The 23,258-nt window shown below is 44.5% G+C and overlaps 1 protein-coding gene across 1 annotated transcript; it reads right to left on the bottom strand.

Annotated features, from left to right (window-relative positions):
- Positions 1–18,404: 18,404 nt before the first annotated feature.
- Positions 18,405–22,849, bottom strand: LOC123443168 (polyadenylate-binding protein-interacting protein 11-like). Its single transcript, XM_045119460.1, has 10 exons — positions 22,308–22,849; positions 21,252–21,389; positions 21,125–21,169; positions 20,664–20,736; positions 20,475–20,587; positions 20,330–20,389; positions 20,123–20,170; positions 19,939–20,007; positions 18,904–18,965; positions 18,405–18,813 (listed from the first exon to the last, which is right to left on the bottom strand). The coding sequence occupies exons 1-10, from the start codon at positions 22,593–22,595 to the stop codon at positions 18,756–18,758; spliced, it is 954 nt and encodes a 317-aa protein (XP_044975395.1). The 5' UTR covers positions 22,596–22,849; the 3' UTR covers positions 18,405–18,755.
- Positions 22,850–23,258: the final 409 nt, after the last annotated feature.

Genomic DNA, 23,258 nt, shown 5'->3' with positions numbered 1-23,258 from the left:
TGACGTGATCCAGTTATCAAGCAACAACACCTTGTTCATAATCAGAAGACATTGACTATCATTGATCAACTGGCTAGCCAACTAGAGGCATGCTAGGGACGGTGTTTTGTCTATGTATCCACACATGTAAATGAGTCTTCATTCAATACAATTATAGCATGGATAATAAACTATTATCTTGATACAGGAATTATAATAATAACTATACATTTATTATTGCCTCTAGGGCATAATTCCAACAGTCTCCCACTTGCACTAGAGTCAATAATCTAGCCCTCACATCACCATGTGAATTACATTGTAATAAATCTAACACCCATACAGTTCTGGTGTCGATCATGTTTTGGCCGTGGAAGAGGTTTAGTCAGCGGGTCTGCTACATTCAGATCCGTGTGCACTTTGCATATATTTACGTCCTCCTCCTCGACGTAGTCGCGGATGAGGTTGAAGCGTCGTTTGATGTGTCTGGTCTTCTTGTGAAACCTTGGTTCCTTTGCTAAGGCAATGGCACCAGTGTTGTCACAGAACAAGGTTATTGGATCCAGTGCACTTGGCACCACTCCAAGATCCGTCATGAACTGCTTCATCCAGACACCCTCCTTAGCCGCCTCCGAGGCAGCCATGTACTCCGCTTCACATGTGGAATCTGCTACGACGCTTTGCTTGGAACTGCACCAGCTTACTGCACCCCCATTAAGAATAAATACGTATCCGGTTTGCGACTTAGAGTCGTCCGGATCTGTGTCAAAGCTTGCATCAACGTAAACTTTTACGGCGAGCTCTTCGTCACCTCCATACACGAGAAACATCTCCTTAGTCCTTTTCAGGTACTTCAGGATATTCTTGACCGCCGTCCAGTGATCCACTCCTGGATTACTCTGGAACCTGCCTGCCATACTTATGGCCAGGCTAACATCCGGTCTAGTGCACAGCATCGCATACATGATAGAGCCTATGGCTGAAGCATAGGGGACGGAGCGCATATGCTCTCTATCTTCATCAGTTGCTGGGCACTGAGTCTTACTCAATCTCGTACCTTGTAACACTGGCAAGAACCCTTTCTTGGACTGTTCCATTTTGAACCTCTTCAAAACTTTATCAAGGTATGTGCTTTGTGAAAGTCCTATCAGGCGTTTTGATCTATCCCTATAGATCTTAATGCCTAGAATGTAAGCAGCTTCTCCTAGGTCCTTCATAGAGAAACTTTTATTCAAGTAACCTTTTATGCTCTCCAAAAGCTCTACGTTGTTTCCAATCAGCAATATGTCATCCACATATAATATTAGAAACGCCACAGAGCTCCCACTCACTTTCTTGTAAATACAAGATTCTCCAACCACTTGTATAAACCCGAATGCTTTGATCACCTCATCAAAGCGTTTGTTCCAACTCCGAGATGCTTGCACCAGTCCATAAATGGATCGCTGGAGCTTGCACACCTTGTCAGCATTTTTAGGATCGACAAAACCTTCGGGTTGCATCATATACAACTCTTCCTTAAGGAAACCGTTAAGGAACGCCGTTTTGACATCCATCTGCCAAATTTCATAATCGAAAAATGCAGCTATTGCTAACATGATTCTGACGGACTTAAGCATCGCTACGGGAGAGAAAGTCTCATCGTAGTCAATTCCTGGAACTTGTGAAAAACCCTTTGCCACAAGTCGAGCTTTATAAACGGTCACATTACCGTCAGCGTCCGTCTTCTTCTTAAAGATCCATTTGTTTCGAATAGCCTTGCGGCCCTCAGGTAGTATCTCCAAAGTCCACACTTTGTTCTCATACATGGATCCTATCTCGGATTTCATGGCTTCTAGCCATTTGTTGGAATCTGGCCCCACCATTGCTTCTTCATAATTTGCAGGTTCATTGTTGTTTAACAACATGATTGATAAGACGGGATTACCGTACCACTCTGGAGCAGCGCGTGATCTCGTCGACCTACGTGGTTCAACAGAAACTTGAACTGGAGTTTCATGATCATCATCATTAACTTCCTCCTCAACCGGCGTCGCAATGACAGAGGTTTCCCCTGCCCTGCGCCACCATCCAGAGGGATGAGAGGTTCGACAACCTCGTCAAGTTCTATCTTCCTCCCACTCAATTCTCTCGAGAGAAACTCCTTCTCGAGAAAAGTTCCGTTCTTAGCAACAAACACTTTGCCTTCGGATTTGAGATAGAAGGTGTACCCAACCGTCTCTTTTGGGTAACCTATGAAGACGCAATTTTCCGCTTTGGGTTCCAGCTTTTCAGGCTGAAGCTTTTTGACATAAGCATCACATCCCCAAACTTTAAGAAACGACAACTTTGGCCTTTTGCCACACCACAATTCGTATGGTGTCGTCTCAACGGATTTCGATGGTGCCCTATTTAAAGTGAATGCAGCTGTTTCTAATGCATAACCCCAAAACGATAACGGCAAATCAGTAAGAGACATCATAGATCGCACCATTTCTAATAAAGTACGATTACGACGTTCGGACACACCATTACGCTGTGGTGTTCCAGGCGGTGTTAACTGCGAAACAATTCCACATTGTCTTAAGTGAGTACTGTTGGGGAACGTCGCATGGGAAACAAAAATTTTCCTACGCGCACGAAGACCTATCATGGTGATGTCCATCTACGAGAGGGGATGAGTGATCTACGTACCCTCGTAGATCGTACAGCAGAAGCGTTAGAGAACGCGGTTGATGTAGTGGAACGTCCTCACGTCCCTCGATCCACCCCGCGAACAATCCCGCGATCAGTCCCACGATCTAGTACCGAAAGGACGGCACCTCCGCGTTCAGCACACGTACAGCTCGACGATGATCTCGGCCTTCTTGATCCAGCAAGAGAGACGGAGAGGTAGAAGAGTTCTCCGGCAGCGTGACGGCGCTCCGGAGGTTGGTGATGATCTTGTCTCAGCAGGGCTCCGCCCGAGCTCCGCAGAAACGCGATCTAGAGGAAAAACTATGGAGGTATGTGGTCGGGAAGCCGTGAGAAAGTCGTCTCAAATCAGCCCTAAAACCTCCGTATATATAGGTGGGAGGGAGGGGAGGAGGCAGCCTCAAAACCTAAAGGTTTGGCCGAAATTGGAGGTGGAGGAGTCCTACTCCGATCCTACTTGGAGTAGGATTCCACCTTCCCACTTGGAAACTCTTTCCACCTTGTGTTTTTTCCTTCTCAAACCTTATGGGCCTTAGTGGGAACTTATTCCAGCCCACTAGGGGCTGGTTTATCTCTTCCCATAGCCCATGAGACCCCTTGGGGCGTGACACCCCTCCCGATGGTCCCCGGCACCCCTCCCGGCACTCCCGGTACACTACCGATGAGCCCGAAACTTTTCCGGTAATGCACGAAAACCTTCCGGTAACCAAATGAGGTCATCCTATATATCAATCTTCGTTTCCGGACCATTCCGGAAACCCTCGTGACGTCCGTGATCTCATCCGGGACTCCGAACAACATTCGGTAACCAACCATATAACTCAAATACGCATAAAACAACGTCGAACCTTAAGTGTGCAGACCCTGCGGGTTCGAGAACTATGTAGACATGACCCGAGAGACTCCTCGGTCAATATCCAATAGCGGGACCTGGATGCCCATATTGGATCCTACATATTCTACGAAGATCTTATCGTTTGAACCTCAGTGCCAAGGATTCGTATAATCCCGTATGTCATTCCCTTTGTCCTTCGGTATGTTACTTGCCCGAGATTCGATCGTCAGTATCCGCATACCTATTTCAATCTCGTTTACCGGCAAGTCTCTTTACTCGTTCCGTAATACAAGATCCCGCAACTTACACTAAGTTACATTGCTTGCAAGGCTTGTGTGTGATGTTGTATTACCGAGTGGGCCCCGAGATACCTCTCCGTCACACGGAGTGACAAATCCCAGTCTTGATCCATACTAACTCAACTAACACCTTCGGAGATACCTGTAGAGCATCTTTATAGTCACCCAGTTACGTTGCGACGTTTGATACACACAAAGCATTCCTCCGGTGTCAGTGAGTTATATGATCTCATGGTCATAGGAATAAATACTTGACACGCAGAAAACAGTAGCAACAAAATGACACGATCAACATGCTACGTCTATTAGTTTGGGTCTAGTCCATCACATGATTCTCCTAATGATGTGATCCCGTTATCAAGTGACAACACTTGCCTATGGCCAGGAAACCTTGACCATCTTTGATCAACGAGCTAGTCAACTAGAGGCTTACTAGGGACAGTGTTTTGTCTATGTATCCACACAAGTATTGTGTTTCCAATCAATACAATTATAGCATGGATAATAAACGATTATCATGAACTAAGAAATATAATAATAACTAATTTATTATTGCCTCTAGGGCATATTTCCAACAGTCTCCCACTTGCACTAGAGTCAATAATCTAGTTCACATCACCATGTGATTCCAACGAATCCAACACCCATATAGTTATGGGGTCTGATCATGTCTTGCTTGTGAGAGAGGTTTTAGTCAACGGTTCTGAAACTTTCAGATCCGTGCGTTCTTTACAAATCTTTATGTCATCTTATAGATGCTGCTACTACGTGCTATTCGGAAATGCTCCAAATATCCACTCTACTATATGAATCCGTTTCACTACTCATAGTTATTCAGATTAGTGTCAAAGCTTGCATCGACGTAACCCTTTACGACGAACTCTTTAACCACCTCCATAATCGAGAAAAATTCCTTAGTCCATTTGTTACTAAGGATAAATTTTGACCGCTGCTAGTGATTCAATCATGGATCACTCTCTGTACCCTCAACAGACTTTGAGTCAAGGCACACATCAGGTGCGGTACACAGCATGGCATACTTTAGATTCTACGGCTAAGGCATAGAAGACGACCTTCGTCTATTCTCTTTATTCTGCCGTGGTCGGGTTTTGAGTCTTACTCAAATTCACACCTCACAACGCAACCAAGAACTCCTTCTTTGCTGGTCTATTTTGAACTCTTTCAAAAAACTTGTCAAGGCATGCATCTTGTTGAAACTTCTATTAAGCGCTTTCGATCTATCTCCATAGATCTTTGATGCTCAACGTTCAAGTAGCGTAATCCAGGTACTCCTTTGAAAACTTCTTTCAAACAACCTTGTATGCTTTACAGAAATTCTACATTACTTCGGATCCACAATATGTCAACCACATATACCTATCAGAAATTCTATAGTGCTCCCACTCACTTCTTCGGAAATACAAGTTTCTCATAAACCTTGTACACACCCAAAATCTTTGATCATCTCATCAAAGTGCTTATTCCAACTCCGAGATGCTTGCACCAGTCCATTGAAGGATCACTGGAGCTTGCATACTTGCTAGTATCTTTAGGATCGACAAAACCTTCTGGCTGTATCACATACAATGTTTGCTCAAGGAAACCGTCGAGGGAACAACGTTTTGACATCCTACGTGCAATATTTCATAAATAATGCAGCAACTACTAACACAATTCTAACAGACCTTTAGCATCGCTACGAGTGAGAAAGACTCATCATAGTCAACTGTTTGATCTTGTCGAAAACATCTTTGCGACAAGTCGAGCTTTTCTTAATAGTGACTTATCACCATCATCGTCTGTCTTCCTTTAAAGATCCATTTTACCCAATAGTCCCATGACCATCAAGTAGTTCTACCAAAGTCTACACTTTGTTTTCACACATGGATCCTCTCTCGGATTTCATGGCTTCCAGCCATTTGTCGGAATCTGGGCCCACCATCGCTTTCTCCATAACTCGTAGGTTCACTGTTGCTCAACAACATGACCTCCAAGACAGGGTTACCGTACTACTCTGCAGCAGTACGCGACCTTGTCGACCTACGAGGTTTGTAGTAACTTGATTCGAAGCTCAATGATCACCATCATCAGCTTCCACTTCAATTAGTGTAGGCGCCACAGGAACAACTTCCTATGCCCTGCTACACACTGGTTGAAGTGATGGTTTTAATAACCTCATCAAGTTCTACTACCCTCCCACTCAATTCTTTCGAGAGAAACCTTTTCTCGAGAAAGGATCCGTTTCTAGAAGCAAACACTTTGCTTTTGGATCTGAGATAGGAGATGTACCCAACTGTTTTGGATATCCTATGAAGATGCATTTATCCGCTTTGGGTTCGAGCTTATCAGACTGAAACTCTTTCACATAAGTTTCGAAGCCCCAAACTTTCAAGAAACGACAGTTTAGATTTCTCTAAACCCCAGTCTATACTGTGTCATCTCAACGGAAATACGCGGTGCCCTATTTAAAGTGAATATGGTTGTCTCTAATGCATAACCCATAAACGATAGTGGTAATTTGATAAGAGACATCACAGCATGCACCATACTAAATAGTGCGTGGCTATGACGTTCAGACACATCATCACACCATGATGTTCCAGGTGGCACGAACTGTGAAACAATTTCCACATTGTCTTAACTGTGTACCAAAAACTCGCAACTCAGATATTCATTTCTATGATCATATCGTAGACAGTTTATCCTCTTGTTACGACGAACTTCACTCTGAAACAGAATTGAACTTTTCAATATTTCAGACTTGTGATTCATTAAGTAAATACTCCTGTATCTACTCAAGTCGTCAGTGAAGTAAGAACATAATGATATCCACTGCGTGCCTCAGCACTCACTGGACTGCATACATCAAAATGTATCACTTCCAACAAGTTACTATCTTGTTTCATCTCAATGAAAACAAGGCCTTGCTCATGTGGTATGATTTGCATGTCACTAGTGATTCGAAATCAGGTGAGTAAAGATCCATCAGCATGGAGCCTCTTCATGCAATTTATATACTAACATGACTCAAGCGGCAGTGCCACAAGTAAGTGGTACTATCATCATTTAACTCGTATCTTTTGGCACCAATGTGTAACACTACAATCGAGATTCAATAAACCATTGAAGGTGATTATTCAAGCAAATAGAGTAACCATTATTCTCTTTGAATGAATGATCGTATTGCAATAAACACGATCCAATCATGTTCATGCTTAACGCAAGCACCAAATAACAATTATTTAGGTTCAACACCAATCCCGATGGTAGAGGGGGCGTGTGACGTTTGATCATATCAACCTTGGAAACACTTCCAACACGTATCGTCACCTCGCCTTTAGCTAGTCTCCGCCTATGCCGTAGCTTTCATTTCGCGTTACTAATCACTTAGCAACCGAACCGGTATCCAATACCCTCGTGCTACTAGGAGTACTAGTAAAGTACACATCAACATTATGTATATCAAATATACTTCTCTCGACTTTTGCCAGCCTTCTTATCTCCCAAGTATCTAGAGTTGCTCCGCCTCAGTGACTGTTCCCCTTATTACAGAAGCACTTAGTCTCGGGTTTGGGTTCAATCTTGGGTCTCTTCATTAGCGCAGCAACTGTTTTGCCGTTTCACGAAGTATCCCTTCTAGCCCTCCCCTTTCTTGAAACTTAGTGGTTTTTCAAACCATCAACTATTGATGCTCCTTCTTGATTTCTACTTTCGCAGTGTCAAACGTCGCGAATAGCTCAAGGATCATTGTATCTATCCTTGATATGTTATAGTTCATCACGAAGCTCTCAAAGCTTGGTGGCAGTGATTTTGGAGAACCATCACTATCTCATCTGGAAGATTAGCTCCCACTCGATTCGAGTGATTGTCGTATTCAGATAATCTGAGCACACGCTCAACGATTGAGCTTTTCTCCTTTACTTTGTGGTCAAAGAATCTTGTTGGAGGTCTCGTACCTCTTAACAAGGGCACAAGCATGAAATCACAATTTCATCTCTTTAGAACATCACTTATGTTCCATGACGTTTTAAAACGTTTTCGGTGCCTTGCTTCTAAGCCATTAAGTACTTTGCACTGAACTATCGTGTAGTCATCAGAAACGTGTATGTCGGATGTTCACAGCATCCACAGACGACGCTCGAGGTGCAGCACACCGAGTGGTGCATTAAGGACATAAGCCTTCTGCGCAGCAACGAGGACAATCCTCGGTTTTACAGACTCAGTCTGCAAAGGTTGCTACTATCAATTTTCAACTAAATTTTCTCTAGGAACATAAAAAAACAGTAGAGCTATAGCGCAAGCTACATCGTAATTCGCAAAGACCATTAGACTATGTTCATGACAATTAGTTCAATTAATCATATTACTTAAGAACTCCCACTCAAAAAGTACATCTCTCTAGTCATTTGAGTGGTACATGATCCAAATCCACTATTTCAAGTCCGATCATCACGTGAGTCGAGAATAGTTTCAGTGGTAAGCATCCCTATGCTAATCATATCAACTATACGATTCATGCTCGACCTTTCGGTCTCACGTGTTCCGAGGCCATGTCTGCACATGCTAGGCTCGTCAAGCTTAACCCGAGTGTTCTGCGTGTGCAACTGTTTTGCACCCGTTGTATGTGAACGTTGAGTCTATCACACCCGATCATCACGTGGTGTCTCGAAACGAAGAACTGTCGCAACGGTGCACAGTCGGGGAGAACACAATTTCGTCTTGAAATTTTAGTGAGAGATCACCTCATAATGCTACCGTCGTTCTAAGCAAAACAAGGCGCATAAAAGGATTAACATCACATGCAATTCATAAGTGACATGATATGGCCATCATCACGTGCTTCTTGATCTCCATCACCAAAGCACCGGCACGATCTTCTTGTCACCGGCGCCACACCATGATCATCCATCAACGTGTTGCCATCGGGGTTGTCGTGCTACCTATGCTATTACTACTAAAGCTACATCCTAGCAAAATAGTAAACGCATCTGCAAGCACATATGTTAGTATAAAGATAACCCTATGGCTCCTGCCGGTTGCCGTACCATCGACGTGCAAGTCGATATTTCTATTACAACATGATCATCTCATACATCCAATATATCACATCACATCGTTGGCCATATCACATCACAATCATACCCTGCAAAAACAAGTTAGACGTCCTCTAATTTTGTTGTTGCATGTTTTACGTGGTGACCAAGGGTATCTAGTAGGATCGCATCTTACTTACGCAAACACCACAACGGAGATATATGAGTTGCTATTTAACCTCATCCAAGGACCTCCTCGGTCAAATCCGATTCAACTAAAGTTGGAGAAACCGTCACTTGCCAGTCATCTTTGAGCAAAGGGGGTTACTCGTAACGATGAAACCAGTCTCTCGTAAGCGTACGAGTAATGTCGGTCCAAGCCGCTTCAATCCAACAATACCGCGGAATCAAGAAAAGACTAAGGAGGGCAGCAAAACGCACATCACCGCCCACAAAAACTTTTGTGTTCTACTCGAGAAGACATCTACGCATGAACCTAGCTCATGATGCCACTGTTGGGGAACGTCGCATGGGAAACAAAAATTTTCCTACGCGCACGAAGACCTATCATGGTGATGTCCATCTACGAGAGGGGATGAGTGATCTACGTACCCTCGTAGATCGTACAGCAGAAGCGTTAGAGAACGCGGTTGATGTAGTGGAACGTCCTCACGTCCCTCGATCCGCCCCGCGAACAATCCCGCGATCAGTCCCACGATCTAGTACCGAACGGACGGCACCTCCGCGTTCAGCACACGTACAGCTCGACGATGATCTCGGCCTTCTTGATCCAGCAAGAGAGACGGAGAGGTAGAAGAGTTCTCCGGCAGTGTGACGGCGCTCCGGAGGTTGGTGATGATCTTGTCTCAGCAGGGCTCCGCCCGAGCTCCGCAGAAACGCGATCTAGAGGAAAAACTATGGAGGTATGTGGTCGGGAAGCCGTGAGAAAGTCGTCTCAAATCAGCCCTAAAACCTCCGTATATATAGGTGGGAGGGAGGGGAGGAGGCAGCCTCAAAACCTAAAGGTTTGGCCGAAATTGGAGGTGGAGGAGTCCTACTCCGATCCTACTTGGAGTAGGATTCCACCTTCCCACTTGGAAACTCTTTCCACCTTGTGTTTTTTCCTTCTCAAACCTTATGGGCCTTAGTGGGAACTTATTCCAGCCCACTAGGGGCTGGTTTATCTCTTCCCATAGCCCATGAGACCCCTTGGGGCGTGACACCCCTCCCCATGGTCCCCGGCACCCCTCCCGGCACTCCCGGTACACTACCGATGAGCCCGAAACTTTTCCGGTAATGCACGAAAACCTTCCGGTAACCAAATGAGGTCATCCTATATATCAATCTTCGTTTCCGGACCATTCCGGAAACCCTCGTGACGTCCGTGATCTCATCCGAGACTCCGAACAACATTCGGTAACCAACCATATAACTCAAATACGCATAAAACAACGTCGAACCTTAAGTGTGCAGACCCTGCGGGTTCGAGAACTATGTAGACATGACCCGAGAGACTCCTCGGTCAATATCCAATAGCGGGACCTGGATGCCCATATTGGATCCTACATATTCTACGAAGATCTTATCGTTTGAACCTCAGTGCCAAGGATTCGTATAATCCCGTATGTCATTCCCTTTGTCCTTCGGTATGTTACTTGCCCGAGATTCGATCGTCAGTATCCGCATACCTATTTCAATCTCGTTTATCGGCAAGTCTCTTTACTCGTTCCGTAATACAAGATCCCGCAACTTACACTAAGTTACATTGCTTGCAAGGCTTGTGTGTGATGTTGTATTACCGAGTGGGCCCCGAGATACCTCTCCGTCACACGGAGTGACAAATCCCAGTCTTGATCCATACTAACTCAACTAACACCTTCGGAGATACCTGTAGAGCATCTTTATAGTCACCCAGTTACGTTGCGACGTTTGATACACACAAAGCATTCCTCCGGTGTCAGTGAGTTATATGATCTCATGGTCATAGGAATAAATACTTGACACGCAGAAAACAGTAGCAACAAAATGACACGATCAACATGCTACGTCTATTAGTTTGGGTCTAGTCCATCACATGATTCTCCTAATGATGTGATCCCGTTATCAAGTGACAACACTTGCCTATGGCCAGGAAACCTTGACCATCTTTGATCAACGAGCTAGTCAACTAGAGGCTTACTAGGGACAGTGTTTTGTCTATGTATCCACACAAGTATTGTGTTTCCAATCAATACAATTATAGCATGGATAATAAACGATTATCATGAACTAAGAAATATAATAATAACTAATTTATTATTGCCTCTAGGGCATATTTCCAACAAGTACCAAACTCGAAACTCAGATACTCACCCCCACGATCAGACCGTAGGAACTTGATCTTCTTGTTACGATGATTTTCCACTTCACTCTGAAATTGCTTGAACTTTTCAAATGTTTCAGACTTGTGCTTCATCAACTAGACATAACCATATCTAGTTAGATCGTCAGTGAAGGTGAGAAAATAACGATATCCGCCGCGTGCCTCCACGCTCATTGGACCACATACATCGGTATGTATGATTTCCAACAAGTCACTTGCACGCTCCATTGTTCCGGAGAACGGAGTCTTAGTCATCTTGCCCATGAGGCATGGTTCGCACGTGTCAAGTGAATCAAAGTCAAGTGACTCCAAAAGTCCATCAGCATGGAGTTTCTTCATGCGCTTTACACCAATATGACCTAAGCGGCAGTGCCACAAAAATATGGTGCTATCATTGTTTACTCTAACTCTTTTGGTCTCAATGTTATGTATATGTGTATCTCTATCAAGATTCAATATGAACAATCCTCTCACATTCGGTGCATGACCATAAAAGATGTTACTCATAGAAATATAACAACCATTATTCTCAGACTTAAAAGAGTAACCGTCTCGCAATAAACAAGATCCAGATATAACGTTCATGCTCAACGCAGGCACTAAATAACAATGATTTAAGTTCATCACTAATCCTGATGGTAGTTGAAGTGACACGGTGCCGACGGCGATTGCATCAACCTTGGAACCGTTTCCTACGTGCATCGTCACTTCGTCTTTCGCCAGCTTCCGTCTATTCCGCAGTTCCTGTTTCGAGTTGCAAATGTGAGCAACAGAACCGGTATCGAATACCCAGGCACTACTACGAGAGCCGGTTAAGTACACATCAATAACATGTATATCAAATATACCTGATTTTTCTTTGCCCGCCTTCTTATCTGCCAGATACTTGGGGCAATTGCGCTTCCAGTGACCCATACCCTTGCAATAGAAGCACTCTGTTTCAGGCTTAGGTCCAGCCTTGGGTTTCTTCGGCGGATTGGCAACAGGCTTGCCGCTCTTCTTCGAATTGCCCTTCTTGCCTTTGCCGTTTCTCTTGAAACTAGTGGTCTTGCTCACCATCAACACTTGATGCTCTTTACGGAGTTCAGACTCTGCGACTTTCAGCATCGCAAACAACTCGCCGGGAGACTTGTTCATCCCTTGCATGTTGTAGTTCAACACAAAGCCTTTATAGCTTGGCGGCAGTGATTGGAGGATTCTGTCAGTGATAGCTTCTTGCGGGAGTTCAATCCCTAGCTCAGCTAGACGGTTTGAGTACCCAGACATTTTGAGCACATGTTCACTGACAAACGAGCTTTCCTCCATCTTGCAAGCATAGAATTTATCGGAGGTCTCATACCTCTCGATCCGGGCGTTCTTCTGAAAGATAAACTTCAACTCCTGGAACATCTCAAATGCTCCATGACGCTCAAAGCGACGTTGAAGTCCCGGCTCTAAGCCATACAAGACTGCACATTGAACTATTGAGTAGTCCTCCTTACGTGCTAGCCAAGCGTTCTTAACATCCTGATCAGCCGTAGCGGGTGGTTCATCTCCTAGCGCAGCATTAAGGACATAATCCTTCTTTCCAGCTTGTAAGATTAGCTTAAGATTACGAGCCCAGTCTACAAAGTTGCTTCCATCATCTTTCAACTTAGCTTTCTCTAGGAACGTATTAAAATTGAGGATGACACTTGCGTGAGCCATGATCTACAACACAAATATATTTAAAGTGGACTTAGACTATGTTCAAGATAATTAGAGTTCAACTTAATCAAATTATGTGCTAAACTCCCACTCAAAAAGTACATCTCTCTAGTCATTTGAGTGGTTCATGATTCACTTACACTATCCCAAGTCCGATCATCACGTGAGTCGAGAGTAGTTTCAGTGGTAAGCATCCCTATGCTAATCATATCAACTATATGATTCATGATCGACCTTTCGGTCTCATGTGTTCCGAGGCCATGTCTGCACATGCTAGGCTCGTCAAGCTTAACCCGAGTGTTCCGCGTGCGCAACTGTTTTGCACCCGTTGTATGTGAACGTTGAGTCTATCACACCCGATCATCACGTGGTGTCTCGAAACGACGAACTGTAGCAACGGTGCACAGTCGGGGAGAACACAATTTTGTCTTGAAATTTTAGTGAGAGATCACCTCATAATGCTACCGTCGTTCTAAGCAAAATAAGGTGCATAAAAGGATTAACATCACATGCAATTCATAAGTGACATGATATGGCCATCATCACGTGCTTCTTGATCTCCATCACCAAAGCACCGGCACGATCTTCTTGTCACCGGCGCCACACCATGATCATCCATCAACGTGTTGCCATCGGGGTTGTCGTGCTACCTATGCTATTACTACTAAAGCTACATCCTAGCAAAATAGTAAACGCATCTGCAAGCACATATGTTAGTATAAAGACAACCCTATGGCTCCTGCCGGTTGCCGTACCATCGACGTGCAAGTCGATATTTCTATTACAACATGATCATCTCATACATCCAATATATCACATCACATCATTGGCCATATCACATCACAATCATACCCTGCAAAAACAAGTTAGACGTCCTCTAATTTTGTTGTTGCATGTTTTACGTGGTGACCAAGGGTATCTAGTAGGATCGCATCTTACTTACGCAAACACCACAACGGAGATATATGAGTTGCTATTTAACCTCATCCAAGGACCTCCTCGGTCAAATCCGATTCAACTAAAGTTGGAGAAACCGTCACTTGCCAGTCATCTTTGAGCAAAGGGGGTTACTCGTAACGATGAAACCAGTCTCTCGTAAGCGTACGAGTAATGTCGGTCCAAGCCGCTTCAATCCAACAATACCGCGGAATCAAGAAAAGACTAAGGAGGGCAGCAAAACGCACATCACCGCCCACAAAACCTTTTGTGTTCTACTCGAGAAGACATCTACGCATGAACCTAGCTCATGATGCCACTGTTGGGGAACGTCGCATGGGAAACAAAAATTTTCCTACGCGCACGAAGACCTATCATGGTGATGTCCATCTACGAGAGGGGATGAGTGATCTACGTACCCTTGTAGATCGTACAGCAGAAGCGATTAGAGATCGCGGTTGATGTAGTGGAACGTCCTCACGTCCCTCGATCCGCCCCGCGAACAATCCCGCGATCAGTCCCACGATCTAGTACCGAACGGACGGCACCTCCGCGTTCAGCACACGTACAGCTCGACGATGATCTCGGCCTTCTTGATCCAGCAAGAGAGACGGAGAGGTAGAAGAGTCCTCCGGCAGCGTAACGGCGCTCCGGAGGTTGGTGATGATCTTGTCTCAGCAGGGCTCCGCCCGAGCTCCGCAGAAACACGATCTAGAGGAAAAACTATGGAGGTATGTGGTCGGGCAGCCGTGAGAAAGTCGTCTCAAATGTGCCCTAAAAGCCCCATATATATAGGAGGAGGGAGGGAGACCTTGCCTTGGGGTCCAAGGGAACCCCAAGGGGTCGGCCGAGCCAGGGGGGAGGACTCTCCCCCCCCAAACCGAGTCCTACTTGGTTTGGTAGGAGGGAGTCCTTCCCCCTTCCCACCTCTCCCTTTTTTTTTTCTTTCCTTTGATATTTTCTCTTCCTTGGCGCATAGGATTTGGTGGGCTGTCCCACCAGCCCACTAAGGGCTGGTGTGACCCCCCCAAATACCTATGGGCTTCCCCGGAGTGGGTTGCCCCCCTCCGGTGAACCCCCGGAACCCATTCGTCATTCCCGGTACATTCCCGGTAACTCCGAAAACCTTCCGGTAATCAAATGAGGTCATCCTATATATCAATCTTCGTTTTCGGACCATTCCGGAAACCCTCGTGACGTCCGTGATCTCATCCGGGACTCCGAACAACATTCGGTAACCAACCATATAACTCAAATACGCATAAAACAACGTCGAACGTTAAGTGTGCAGACCCTGCGGGTTCGAGAACTATGTAGACATGACCCGAGAGACTCCTCGGTCAATATCCAATAGCGGGACCTGGATGCCCATATTGGATCCTACATATCCTACGAAGATCTTATCGTTTGAACCTCAGTGCCAAGGATTCGTATAATCCCGTATGTCATTCCCTTTGTCCTTCGGTATGTTACTTGCCCGAGATTTGATCGTTAGTATCCGCATACCTATTTCAATCTCGTTTACCGGCAAGTCTCTTTACTCGTTCCGTAATACAAGATCCCGCAACTTACACTAAGTTACATTGCTTGCAAGGCTTGTGTGTGATGTTGTATTACCGAGTGGGCCCCGAGATACCTCTCCGTCACACGGAGTGACAAATCCCAGTCTTGATCCATACTAACTCAACTAACACCTTCGGGGATACCTGTAGAGCATCTTTATAGTCACCCAGTTACGTTGCGACGTTTGATACACACAAAGCATTCCTCCGGTGTCAGTGAGTTATATGAGCTCATGGTCATAGGAATAAATACTTGACACGCAGAAAACAGTAGCAACAAAATGACACGATCAACATGCTACGTCTATTAGTTTGGGTCTAGTCCATCACGTGATTCTCCCAATGACGTGATCCAGTTATCAAGCAACAACACCTTGTTCATAATCAGAAGACACTGACTATCATTGATCAACTGGCTAGCCAACTAGAGGCATGCTAGGGACGGTGTTTTGTCTATGTATCCACACATGTAAATAAGTCTTCATTCAATACAATTATAGCATGGATAATAAACTATTATCTTGATACAGGAATTATAATAATAACTATACATTTATTATTGCCTCTAGGGCATAATTCCAACAGGTTCAACGCCACAGCACGAAGTAGGAGACACCCAAGCGACACCTAACCAATCTAGAAGGCACCACCCTCCAAAAGGTATTAGATGTGGTAGAACGATGAACTCCTTGCTCTTGTGATTCAAAAGGTAGTCTCCTCAACACTCAACCACCCTCTCTCAGATTTGGCAGGGGTAGAAGAGATTGATCTTGTGGAACGCAACTTGGGGAGGATAGAAATCAAGGTTTAAATGGTTGGAATGGAATCTCTTGATCTCAACACATGAGTAGGTGGCTCTCTCTTAGAAAAATGGATCTGGCAAGTGTAAGTGTGTTCTGAGTGCATCCTCTGCGAATGAGAGGTAGGTGGAGGGGTATATATAGGCATCCCCCAAAATCGAACCGTTACAACATTATTGCCCAACTCGGTGACACCGAAATGAATCTCGATGGTACTGAGTTGCACTAGATGTGGCAACTTTTGAATTCTTGGTGAGACCGATATAGGAATCTCGGTGATACTGATAGGATAACCTGGAACAGTTTCAAAATCTCGGTGAGACCAATTTCAAACTCAGAAATTCCGAATCTTGAAATCTTCTCAACAGAAAGTTAGTCACTAAGTCTCGACGGCACCGATGTGAAAGTTGGTGGTACCGAGATGGTAGGGTTTGGCATAGGATTTGTTAAGTGTAAAATTGGTAGGGCCGAATGGAAATAGTTGGTGGCACCTATTTTGCAGGTTTGGGTTTGGACAGAGATATTTTGTGGGAGAATGGCTGAGTATTTTTCGCGGCTACCTCTAAGCACTTGAGCAACCAATTCATCATAATATCTCACCCCCTTTTAATAGTATTGGCTTTCCTATGGACTCAAAGTGATTTCTCATAAATGTAAAATGTAGAGTCTTCTTGCTTGAATCTTGAGCCAATCCTATTATTTTCCTTGCATCAAGAGGCATCTCCTCACAATCTTATAGCCAAGGCATCTCTGGACTTATCTGAAATATACTTGGATAAGATCATTAGTCCAATGATGCATATGTTGTGATTAATTACCAAAACCACCTTAGGGAGCAATTTATGCTTTCAAAGGATGTAGAGAAGTGGAAGACCCATGATGACCAAGAGGAGAGCAAGAAAAGCAAGGCGGGTATTGATTTGGATGATGGGGAGGAGGAGGAGGCATCACGTGATGATGGCAAGTGGAGCCCTACACCAAACTCGGTTACCTACTCCAAGCCAAAAAGACCAAATGGAAGTAACAAAGATGCAAAAGAAAAGAAGAAGAGGAGAGGAGATGATGAGTTCAAGAATGTTATGGATGCTTTTTTGGAGGCAAGAAAGGAAGCAACCAAGGTGAGGAGGATGGCAAGGAGCCAAGATGCGGTAGCCGAGGAGAGGAGGTTGGCGGCCGAGGAGAGGAGGGTGGCGGCCAAGGAGAGGAAGGTGGCATTGGAGGAGAAGAAATTGACCATCGAGGAGCGAGCTAGATTATTGAAAAGGGAGAAGCACTTGTTCTTCACGGACACATCTACCTTCGATAATATGCAAAAGGAGTTCATCAATCTTTCCCGTGATGAAGTTTTGGCCCAAAAAAGATCCATGGCCATGGGAGGCTTTAGAGGCATAGGAGCTACCATAGGAGGATTGGAAACAAGCATATGGAAGGCATGGGGCGCTTTGGAGCTACCATGGACGGAATGGAAGGCATGGGAGGCATGAGAGCATCTACGGGAGGCATTGATGGCTTCAGAGCTTTTGGTTCTCTCACGGGGGGCATGGGAGCATCTCGAGGTGACATGGGTGGACGCATGGTTTTTGATGTGCCTCGCATAGCTTTCCATGATGCCATTGAAGATGGTCACATGAATGGATGCATGGCTCGCAATAAGGACACGGACGAAGAATCGTCTTCTTCCGAGGATGAAGAAGAGGAAGAAGAAAGTGAGACATGATTGTTCATGTGTCATTTGTTTGCGTGAATTTTTATTTGTCATGAACTTGTTGGGTGATTTTGAATTACGCCATGCAATTAAACTAAGCTATGTAGCTCAAATACATATATTTTTTACGTTTGAAAAACGTCATAATGTCTTGTGGTTTCCGCGCTCGCCGCCAGACGTCTGGCTGCTCACGTGCTGCTTTTTGCAGCGCCTGCTGAAGCTGTTTCGTCGTGTCCATTTTTTAGACCCCTGCTGAAGCAAGCGCCATGCCGTACTAAAAAAAGCATTTTTTTTAGACCCCTGCTGAAGCAAGCGCCATGCCGTGCTAAAAAAAGGGAACTTTGCACCTGAAAAATATTTTAACGCGCCGAGTCACTACGCGTCTGTTGAAGTTGCTCTTACCTTCCATGCAGAGTGTACATGATCAGTCAACTTGTGCACTACAACTTTTGGAAAACAGGGTGGTCGAGCTGCAAAGGCTCGCAGGTTTCAACAAAAATGGAGGAGCAGCAAAGAAAACCATAGAGATAGTAGTGACGATCGCAAGGTAAAGACGTTAAATTATCATTCGTTTTGACAGTAATAACAGCCAATGAAATAGATAACAAGGAAACATGTTTTAGCCACAGAAATTACTCTGAATGGCAGGTTTTTCTAATGGTTTGCTCCATCCATCACAGATTTGTCTGCGAGATGAGGGACTCTCAAGGGTCTGATTCGTCCAGTCCCTTTCCAACAGTTTCGCAAAAGGGATGGTTAAAGGAAGAAATCGCTCTTCCGTTGCAAGGATCTAAGCAGAAACATCATAATGTCACTGGATCGCGGAAGCTATAGGTGATGGTCAGGCAGCCTTCCCGTGAACAATCCAGTGTGTCGCCGAAGCAGTCAGTTTGACACCACCCGATTTAAACGGGGCTTCACCGGGGTCTTGGAAGGGCTCACCCTGAACCACAATGCCACCAAGGTTAGCAAATACACAGATATCTGAATTTTGGGTAGGGAACATAAATGGATAGGAGTCAGGGGGTCATGCCTGACTGGCAGTGTGCCCAAAATCATCCCACTGCAATTCAGAGCCTGGATAGCACCCTCAGCCTGTAATTGCGAGTGTTTAAAATGACAAGTGACTGTCAAAACCCACATATGAAATGGCTTTCAAGGATGGGGAGATATGCCATGCAGTATTAAGACAAGAATGTACCATAAGAATATATTTCCTCTGTACCTAAATGATTGTAGTTGAGAAGAACTAGTCTAATTCGCCGCAACTACAATTATTTTGGTACAGAGGGAGTATAACTGAAAAGCAAGGGACAGTCAAAATATTGGAAATTACTCCCCCGATCCAAAATAAGGGTCGCACTTTTGAACTTGGGTTAGTTCAAAACTGCGACAGTAATTTTGGATCGGAGGTAGTACAAAATGCTCTTCAGTATTTAGCATGCTACTTATTCACTAGAGTGCAAATATAACACAATCAGACATGATCATGTTGTTGTGCAAGTGTTTTGTGGGGGAATGCCCATCAAATTCCGAATCATTTCTAACTCCAAGGAACTTCATGGAGTTATGTCACGGATCAGTCTTGGGGAGCTCACGCAAGCTTGTCTCCTGATTCTGGACAAACTACTTTTGAATGACGAAAGAACCATGGCACACGTTCATTTGCTTATAACCTCAAAACTTGGCAACATACCAATATACAATATCTGGCTAGTCTAAGGAAAATGGTGTTCAGGAAGGCATCCTACAGAACTTTCGAGCAAGTACTATAATGGCAATTGGTTAACACTCCAAAGGAAACAGTGGAATTAAATGGTTGAAAGTAGGAACAATGACTAATATTATTATAGTTTGTATTCATGTGAAAACATCAAACAGGAGTAGTGGGATACAGATGCTAGAATATGGGCCTGTTCTCAGAACATGCAAAAACTACAGGCGCTGGCCATGCACTTGGTTAACAAATATCACAGCTAGTAATTTCAAGTAATGATAATAACCTAGTAGGAAATCATTCAACTAAATCAGGAGTTAGGCTATGGATAAAAAGGCACTTAGTTCTTACATTGACAAACTCAACAAAAGCAATCCTTGTTGAATGTACATTGTCACCTAGAAGTCTCAAACGAGAGACCTGCAAAGATAACACATTTTACCAAGCAGCAATTATAACAACAGAAACATTAAGCAGCCACGATACTTGTTTAAAAGCTATGCACCAGGATGATTGGATTTGCACAATAGCTCACCTCGCCACAAAGTTCTTCAAAGAAACTCTTTACATCTAATTGGGTAACCTGCAGAAAAACAGGTAAAATGTAACAAAACATTTAATTTCATCGTCCTGTCTCAGTTATCTCACAGCTAAATTAAGAACCTCCATATAAAGAAACGTATGATGAGAAAATGAGCAAGTGAAAGACAATAAGATAACAAAGTAGAACATAGATGGGTACCTTCTTATCTATATTTGTACAATAAACCGTCCGTATGACCATTTCCTTCTCATCCTCCGTCTGGGCCAGGCAGAATAGGATACTATTATTAGTAACTGTGGATTACAGAATAGGTGTCACAGAAGGTGAAAACCAAACAACTTACCGCTGGAAGAAACTTTGGATTCACAGGTAAGATAGCTGTCTTTGAAGGCAAGACTCTAACAGGGTAGAACCCAAGCATTGTGCCACCAAGGTTAAGTGCAGCTCTAGCACCCTCTGCGCGAATGTACCATGTATCAAACCATCAATTAACTGCTGAGAAACGTAAATGTAGCACATGAAGATATAATACCTTCACCAGCGAACTCAATGAATGCAAACCTCATAACAGAGTTTGGATCACCACAGATTCTGCAGTCCACAACCTTCAGGACAGAGAAAAAAAATAGTTTCACATATTTGCAGATCGCCAGCATCAGAGTAACAGAGGAGATTATACAGATAGTTGCGTTACAAAATACTTTATACAGAAGTAAATCACAATGTGCTTGCAAGTAATTTTTCTTTTAACAATTCTTCCCCTATCTGACTTTTGATAACCAAAGATACGTAAAATCTACGAAACAGAAAACAGAGAAATCATGTTGATCGAATAAATTTATAACAAGTATATAACCACAATTACTAAAACCCATCCAAGTATTATTGTATCAAGCTGATTTGAGAAAGCAGCTAAATAGACTAACGTCTCTGTGTAGCATTTCTAGTTTCTAATTTCAGTACACCTCAATCCTTCAAGTTAAAGTTACTTACTTGCCCACAATTAGCAAAGATTTCAGCAAGTCTTTCCTCTGTCACCTAAAAGATGGTCAAAATTGTTAGATCTAACAGGCACTCAAGAATATAGCTGTGCAAACTAAAACAATCACCAATTACTCACAGTATGGTCGAGTTCGGAGACATAAACAGTTCGCCGGATGCTCTCTTCCCTGTCTGCACGCCTTGCCCTCTCGTTTGTCCTCCTCCTTCCATGATTGATATATCCATTCCTCCTCTCATTATCTACAAAATTCCTCCTCTAGCGGAAAGGAAAACACACATCACTTATTATTCCTGCTTGTGTCTTTTGCCTTTCCAATAGAATCATACTATCCAACCTTAACTATTACAAGCAGCTGGACTGGAGAAGAATCATACTATTATTAAACAACAGACATCTAAATCAAAATTACGGAAAAGTCTAGTCTCAAGTTTCGATATCTAAAAATGAATGGCTCTACCAAACTGAAAAGAAATCCTCATTCCAAATTATGTTTTCTCTGGACTGAATTGCTAGATTCAGAGACTACCTAATTATAGGAAGGTGTACGAGTAGATTAGATGACAGTTACAGATATGATATGTTTAATATTTGGATTTTTACATCTATCTGAATTTTTAAGTAAAATGATACGCTTACTTGTTTAGATAGGAGAATAACTTTCTAGAATGAGATCCTGCCACTGTAGAATCGTGTAATCATCATCTACAAAATACAGAACACTAGCACAGCATAGCTTTACAACTCACATGAACTGAGATGTTTTACCCAAAACAAACCGAATCGATAGTACTCTAAAACCCAGAATATTAATCAAACACACCGACGATCTAAGCAGCATAGAAAACACATCTCACAGATAGATAGTGCACTAGTCGTGACTCTGAAGCGACACCTCACTATAACCAAGGGAACCTCGGAAAGAAGAACAGGGCAAGGCTTTCACTAAAGAAGGCCAACAACCACCCCACGCAAACCACCAACCCCCGGTAACGCCACCCAACACAAATGAGGGGAAAAGATAACGTATCCAATCCTAACGTATCAACTAACGCAAAAAGCTAATCAAATCCCATCACAACGGAAGACCACCCGCAACGATCCGAGCCTTCCAACCCAATTAAGTCCAGCCCCTGAATGATTGATGCCGGTAAAGAGGCTGGTGCGGAATTTTACCATGCGCTGCTGGTACCCAATGTACCCGGCGTCGGCGCCGATCCCCCCGTTGCGGCCTCCGATCGAGCCGTAGTAGAACACGGGCGCGTCCGCCGACAGCCCCTTCCTGGGCGTCGCGGCCGCGGAGGACGGGACGAACTCCTTGGCGGCCGGATTCAGCTTGGACAGCAGGTCCACCAGCTTCTGCACGTCCTTGTGGTACTCCGCCTCCTTGGCCGCGGCTGCCGCCGCCGCTGCCGCGGAAGCCGCCTGCGCGGCCGCGGGCGAGCCCTCCGCCACCGCTGCCATCCGCGCGGCCGCCTCGACAGTCGACGCACACGCCACACGCCGACGAGCAGCGGGCACCGGCCCTGATCAAATCGCGGGGCGGATTGGTTGGTGGGAATGGGATTCTACAGAGGCGGGTGCAGGCTCAGGACTGGAGTGCGGGAGGGGAGGAGGAGGGGGGAAGGTTCGCGTGCGATGCGATGCGATGTGCCGCGCTCGTGCTCTCGCTAATGGCGTCGATTAGTCGCGGGTGGGTTTTGCTTTTACGGGGTTTTTGGCCATTTGCGGTGTGGAAAATATATGCCCGGAACCGAGGCGAAAAGGACGGGCGCGACGAAGCGGGGCTGGTTTTCCGCGTGGACGTAGTCTATGCGCTGGTGTAATGCGGACGTCGCGTAATTACAGAGGTAAAAAAAAACTGGAGGGGAAATTACAGAGGTAATTAAGTAGTACTACTATTGTTTAATGTGATTAATTAGACGGTACATTTGGATTGTACAGTGAGTAAGAGGGTGCTTGGATCCAAGGGACTAAGGTCCTGTTTTTTTAAAAAGTCCTAGGACTTTTTTAGTCCTAACTAAAAAGTCCCTAGTCCCTACCCGTTTCTTTTCAGGGACTAAACAGAGACTAAAAGTCATTAAATGACATGCAAAAAGACCATGTTACCCCTAATAATGTGCTAGA

The sequence above is a fragment of the Hordeum vulgare genome, chromosome 3H (assembly GCF_904849725.1).
Source record: "Hordeum vulgare subsp. vulgare chromosome 3H, MorexV3_pseudomolecules_assembly, whole genome shotgun sequence".
Classification (NCBI taxonomy): Eukaryota; Viridiplantae; Streptophyta; class Magnoliopsida; order Poales; family Poaceae; genus Hordeum; species Hordeum vulgare.
This window is presented reverse-complemented; position numbering and strand designations above follow the sequence as displayed.

Coding starts and splice junctions, on each gene's coding strand:
- LOC123443168 (XM_045119460.1), bottom strand. CDS start 22,595: ATGGCAGCGGTGGCGGAGGGCTCGCCCGCGGCCGCGCAGGCGGCTTCC. Junction 21,390..22,307: donor TTGGGTACCAGCAGCGCATG/GTAAAATTCCGC, acceptor CCTTTCCGCTAG/AGGAGGAATTTTGTAGATAA. Junction 20,008..20,122: donor TTGAAGAACTTTGTGGCGAG/GTGAGCTATTGT, acceptor TTATCTTTGCAG/GTCTCTCGTTTGAGACTTCT.